Raw genomic sequence first — 6355 nt, 5'->3', positions numbered from 1 at the left:
GCTAGGTGTCAGCCGTGCGTTTCCAAAGCCGATTCTCCTGTTGGAGAGCCCTGCTGGGATCCCGAGAACCCACCGACTGGTAGACCCCGGAGGGTGGGGAGAGAGTGAGAGAAACCTTGGCGACCCCCCCTCTCAACCTCTCAAGGTTTTCTGCACTTGGATCCAATGCAGGGACGGAGAGATTGGAAGCGGGTCACTGAGTATGGCCAGCTGTCCGAGAGGGCAGCTGGCACATGCCACGACCCTGAGTGGACTCAGGGTGGGTAAAAGCGACCCCGCCCCCTTAGGTGGGGCCGCCCTGGGGCTGGTCCTGACCTGCCCCCTCCCGGGTCCCCCACCCTAGCGCTGGTGGGTGTGAGAGCGAGGACCGAATGTGAGCGGGTGAGGACGTTCGGCACCTCACTGCGCTCTTGGGGACCGCCGTTTGCCCACTTCGGGCAGCGTTTGCGCCGCGGCCCGCGTCAGTGCCCCCCGGGCGCAGAGCTCCGACGGCTTCCAGCGCTCGCCAGCTCCAGCCTCGAGGGCTCTGCCCCATCGGAGCCGCGGGTCCCGTCGCGGAGAGCCTGAGCGCCTCCCTCCAACCGGAGCCGCCAGGAGAAAGAGGCGGCGGCAGTGGGGAGGCCGCGGCAGGCAGGCAAGCAGGCAGGGCCGCCTTTGATGTGGGCGCGGCGCACCCAGGCGAGCTGAGCGCCCGTCCGGCCGCGCCCCGAGGGGGGAGCCCCCGGGCCCCGCATCCTCATTGTGCCGGCTCGGGCCCGGGCCCGCCCCCGGCCCCCCGCCCCCTCGCCGCCCGCGCGTAGAAAACGCCCCGGCCGCCGCCAGTGGTGGGAGGCGGCGATGCGCACGGCCGGAGAGACGCGGAGGAGGAGACATGAGCCGGCGGGCGCCCAGACGGAGCGGCCGTGACGCGTTCGTGCTGCAGCCGCGCGCCCCGGCCCCGGAGCGCTGAGCCCTGGCCCCGCGCAGCCCCGCGCCGCGGCCGGAGAGCGCGCCCCAGCGTCCAGCCCCGCCGCGCATGCTGCGCCCGGAGTGAGCTGGGCAGCCAGCCTCCCGCGGACGCCCGGACGGACGGCCGGGCGTGAGCGAGCTTCCCCGCGCCGGCCGGGTGCTTCCTGCACAGCGGCGGCCGCCCCGCAGCCCCCGCGCCAGCCCGGAGGGCGCAGCGCTCGGGAGGAGCCGCGCGGGGCGCTGATGCCGCAGGGCGCGCCGCGGAGCGCCCCGGAGCAGCAGAGTCTGCAGCAGCAGCAGCCGGCGAGGAGGGAGCAGCAGCAGCGGCGGCGGCGGCGGCGGCGGCGGCGGAGGCGCCCGGTCCCGGCCGCGCGGAGCGGACATGTGCAAGCTGGGCTAGGAGCCGCCGCCTCCCCCCCGCCCAGCGATGTATTCAGCGCCCTCCGCCTGCACTTGCCTGTAAGCGCCCGCGCGCGGGGCTGCCCACCCTGCCTGGCCGTCTGTCTGTGTGCCCGCGGCTCTGCCTGCCCGCCCCCCGTTCGCCCGACTTTCCGACTGCGTGCCTGTCCGCGCGGCCCCCTTTCTCAGACCCCGCTGACCACCTCTCCATCTCTCTCCCGCAGGTGTTTACACTTCCTGCTGCTGTGCTTCCAGGTACAGGTACGTGGGCTCCTGACTCCGACCTCCCCCCCGCCGCTGCCTCGCGGTACACGCCGACCCCCTTCCCCGGACCGCGCCTCCTCGCGGTGCCCCACCCCTGCTGGGCGCAGAGCCCAGTGCACCTGTTCCCAGGGCGCGGAAGGGCGGCTCCGCGCGCGCCCCGCGCCGGCGGCGGACCGGCCAAGGGCAAGGGGCTCTGCCGCGGGGCTCCGGCTGGCGCGGCCCCTGCCGGCCTCAGCTGGGACGAGATCCTGCGAGCCGGCGGGCTCAGCCGCTCGCTGCACCGTGCCCCGCTCCGAGCCCCCTGCCCGCAGCTGGCGAGGAGCTGGGACCTAGGGCTTTGCTCTGCCAACCTTCCCTTAACATTTCTGCTCGCTCTTTCAAACAAAAAGGCTCCTTTCAATCGAGTGGATTTTGAGTCCAGGGAGAAAGCTTCAGTTGTAAATTACTCTGTGGTTTTCAAAGGCGTTTGCAGCATTGAAAGCTTGAGAGAGAGAGAGAGAGAGAGAGAGAGGGAGAGAGGGAGAGAGAGAGAGAGCGAATCGCGAGACTAGGGGAGACTAGGGTGAGAGGGAGGAGAGCGGGGCGCCTGGACTGAGGGGCCGTTGCCCTGGAGGCTGCTCCGAGTCGGCCGCGCTCCGCACACCCTCGCCCAAGGTGGCGCAGCCCTCGGCTGGTTCCCTCCTCGCTCCCCGCTCGCTCGCTCGCTCTCCGTGAATCAGAAGAGGGCTTGGCGCTCGGCCTGGAAAGCACTTGCTAAAATCTGATCTGTTACTTCAGCAGCTTTCAGACTCGGGAAGGTCTTGGCACGCAGACAGTTGGAACGCTGGGGCTTCCAAAGCCGTGGAAATGAAGGGGAAGGGGGGGGGGGTGGAGAGAAGAGGGAAAGAGGGAGCCGACTTCAGCCCCGATTAGAACCAGACCAGGGCTGCCTCAGCATGGTGGGGAGGAGGGGGCAAAGGGAAAGGGAAGAGGAAGTGCCAGCTGCCCTAGTCCCCCCCACCCCCACCTGGAGCTGCCAGGGAGGGGGCCCCAAGGAGGAGCTGGACGGGGGCCAAAAGAGATTAGCTGCCACTTGCCCCTCTGGGTTGAAGGCAGGTGTCCTGACAAGGTTAGCAAGGATGCTTCAGCTTAGACTTCTGGACGCGAAGGTGTTCAGAGCCTTTGGGCAGGCAAAATGGTGGTTCTCCCCGTTTTCAGCACAAGGGGAGCCGTGTGTGTTGAGTGCTGTGGACGCGCGGCAGCCTCTTGCAGTGTTTGGTGGCGGTGGTGGGTCTGCTCATCTCCCCTCCCACTCCTGGGAGAGGATTGTTACCATCGGGATGGGCATTGAGCTGGGGGCAGTTAGTCGAGGCCGGGGGCTGGAAGGATGGATGGGTGGATGCATGCGTACATGCATGGATGGATGGGTGGATGGACTGATGGGTTCTTCCCTCTTGTTGGCCAGGCTGGGGTCCCCAGTGGCTCCTTGAATCAATACCACTGGAGTCAGTAACTTAAAACTGGCTGTTTGCCAAAGCAGATGTGACCCTGTGTGGTGGTGGGGGTGGGGGCGGCTTGTGTCAGAGAGAGAGGCCAATGCCAGGCATGGCCTGCCTGGTTCGCAGCTGAGTCCCCAAGCAGAGGGCAGGTCGCTCCGGGGGACCTACTTGTCTGACCTGGGCAGGAGCTGTTTTCCTGAGTGTCGGGCCTGGGTGTGGGGGGACGGTAGAATGGGCACACAGGTAGAGAGATGGTGGCAGACTTTGCCACCGGAGCCCCATAGTCCTTGAGGCGGGGCCCAGGAGGGTTTGCTGTGTGGTCTTCGTGTTCTCTGGGGCAGTGCGAGGGAGGGAACCTGGCCTCTGCATTCCACCTCCACCTCCTTGGCCAGAGCTGGAGCCAGCCTCTCGGGAGAGCGCTGGGTGGTCTGTCTGGGTTAGGACTTCCAGCAGGTGAGGGAGCCCCCTTGACCACCTCCCCCTTCCTTTGCAGCCTTTCCCGTAGGTTTTCATATACCCTCAGAGTATCTAAGGATGGGATTATGGGGGAGGAATGTCCCTGATGCATCACACCAAAATGGTACCCAAATGTGCTTGTATCTAGGAGAGGGTTCCCAGCTCCCCACAGATTTTCAAAGGCACCTGTGATTCCTACAGCATAAGGAAACGCTATCCCCACGGTAGTCTCCTGTCCCTGTTCGTGCCGTGGGGATGAAGGCGCGGTGGTCATGACAGGTAGAGGTGAGGGGTGGGGCCCAGGTGTTAGCGCAGGGAGTCTGAAGTCTGCTCCCTGCAGATGTGGCCTTGGGCAGCCAGGATGAGCAGCTGCCCGCTGGGCAGGGGGCTTGGAGGGTGGGCGTGAGAGCCCTCTTAGTGAGCGGGGGCGAGGCAGGGGAGAGGCCTCCCTGCACAAGGGCGCAGGGCTTTGCAATCCAGTGGGGCTGGGCCTGAACCCCAGCTGCACCTTTCCGCATCTAGAGACACCTGTGCATCTCGGCTTCTTCAACCGTGAAGCGGGAGGCCCTGAGTCGGAGTGATATGTGATGGGTGTGCAAGAAGTTCTGCGAATTCTCGGCCCCTCAGGAGGGCACAGGAGTGTCTGCCGGGGACACCTGTGCCCTCTCCTCTCCCACCTCCATGGTCCGGTCTTAGCAGTGGAGTTTCTGGGCTCCTCCCCTGGTCCCCTTCATCAGCCACCAGGCCCAGAATGGGCCTCCGCCCCCAGCCACATGGCCATGAGCACAGTCAATGCCAGACACTGCCCTCCCCCACCCCCGTGTAGCGAGCCCCGCCCTCACCCGCCTGCCACCCCAGGGAAGTGGGAAGCTGGGAATTTAATAAAATCCCTTCTCTACACGGCTTGGGACACCGTGGATAGCTCAAATCGGAAGAATTTTAAAAATTTCCAAGGGGAGCAAGTGGCGTGACCAGTAAATTGCTTTTCTGCACTTGGCTGAGCGCTGACAATGACACCGGGCTGGGCCTTTCACGCAGCTCCGCCGGCACCTGCCTGACATTGTTCCTGCCGCCAGGCGCGGCTAGGTCCGGCCTTCCCGAGACAGGCCGGGCTGAGGCAGGCCCGGGCAGGGGGGCCCCCCACCCCCGGCCCTCCTCGTTCCCTCCTGCGGTGCCACTTCCTCCCACCCCACCCTCCACCCTGTGTTCAGGTTTGGAAGTTCCCTTCCACGCCCCCTCTGCCCCTGACACCCCCCCTCCCGCCCCATCTCCTGCACCTGGCCCCCTCAGGGAGGTTTAGACCCTTTCTTCAAGCCGGCCAGGATGGGGAAGCTGGGGGCATGAGGAGGATGCGGAGCTGCCCTGTTGGGTGGTACTTTTAGTTTCTGAAAGCAGGGGCAGCGTCTGCTTGTCCATTCAGCCAGGTGTTCATTCAACGCATCCTCGCGAGGGGCCTGTGAAGTTTGGTGTGGCAGGCACGTCTTCCGGTCCAGCCCAGGGGGAAGCTGAGGCCCGGCGGGCGGAGCGACCTGCCTCAGGGGAAAAAGCGCTGCTTGTGGGGGTTTCACAGTGGCCCCTGTGTCTTCCTCCTGCCATTCTCCCCCCTGCAGTAGGAGGGGGCAATATCCCTACTCCACAGATGGAGAAACCGAAGCCCAGAGCTGGGGGGGCGGCATTTGTTCAAGGCCACAGCTGACTCGGGGCCCCAGATTCAGGATTTTTTTTTTTTTATTCTCACCACACCAGGCAGACTTTTTTCAGGAAGAATACAGACATTATTTAGAATCCTGGTGGGGAAACAGTCTCGAGAGGCATGCCAGGGTCCCCCTGCAAGCTCCCGGTGAATCCCTGGGTTAGGAGATGATGATGATCAGGGCCTAGGTAGGTGTCTCCGCCATAGAAGGCGCCTGACTCTGAGTCTGCAGGCCCTGATCTTCTTGGAATGTTCTGGTTTGGAAAAAGTCTCAGAGCCAGAGGTGGGGTTTTTTTGCGGGGCGGTGGGGGAGGGTGTGGGGTGGGGCCTGGGGGATTCGGCACTCCCTTCCCATCTTCTTTCCCAGCATGGGGGGCAGGGGGATGGGGGTACCCTGAAGCCCAGGAGTGTCACCTGCTCTGAGATAAGACGATGGATTTAAAGATTTCTTGTGGTTGGCACAGCCAGTGTCAGCAGCCCTGGGACAACATGCCAGGGCCACATCGCTGCCTCCGCCGTGCCCTGGGCAGCTCTGCAGGCACGTCGGGCCCCCAAAAAGAGGTGGAGGGCGGCAGGGAGACGACTTCCCGTCCTCAGTGGGACCTTTTGGTTCTGACCTCGTCCTCTAGCAGGAAAGCGGGTGTGGAAAACAGGGCGCAGGCATGTCGGGCTAGTGACAATACGGGTAGCCGCCCCCAGATACTGCATGTTTGCTGTGCGACAGGCGGGTGCTTCCTCACAGCTACCAGGTGACGCCTCACAACCCAGCCGGAATCAGGGGATTCTGCAGACGAAGACAGTGAGTCTCGGAGGCATGAAATGACCTGCCTTTTTGGCCGCATGGCAACAGGAGGCAGAGCTGGCTTCAGCTCCGAGCTGTGTGGCTCTAGGACCCTGGCTTATGAAACAGCGGTACGAGGGCTCTGGTCAGCCAGCCTGGGTCACACTGTTGCTCTGCCCTGTGACCCTGGCCCAGTTCCTGAACCCCTCTGGGTCTCGGCTTCTGCACATGTCAGGGGGGAAGGAAACAACCAATAGAGCAGTCCCTACTCCCTGAGGGTGCGGAGCAGGCGAAGCGCCGGGCCCCATGCTCTGATCGAGACCCCGTCTGCGTTCC

The 6355-nt window shown here is 64.7% G+C and overlaps 1 protein-coding gene across 1 annotated transcript in view; it reads left to right on the top strand.

The window, feature by feature from the left end:
• Window positions 1-826: 826 nt before the first annotated feature.
• FGF18 (fibroblast growth factor 18) overlaps window positions 827-6355 on the top strand; it is a 31192-nt gene continuing 25663 nt past the window's right edge. Inside the window, exons 1-2 of the mRNA XM_016145087.2 lie at window positions 827-1407; window positions 1572-1608. Coding sequence (XP_016000573.1) covers window positions 1376-1407; window positions 1572-1608 — 69 coding nt within the window. The 5' untranslated portion in view covers window positions 827-1375. The remainder of the gene's footprint in view (window positions 1408-1571; window positions 1609-6355) is intronic.

The sequence above is a fragment of the Rousettus aegyptiacus genome, unplaced genomic scaffold (assembly GCF_014176215.1).
Source record: "Rousettus aegyptiacus isolate mRouAeg1 unplaced genomic scaffold, mRouAeg1.p scaffold_m13_p_7, whole genome shotgun sequence".
Lineage (NCBI taxonomy): Eukaryota > Metazoa > Chordata > Mammalia > Chiroptera > Pteropodidae > Rousettus > Rousettus aegyptiacus.
Note: the sequence above shows the minus strand (reverse complement) of the source record. Positions and strands in the feature narration are given on the sequence as shown.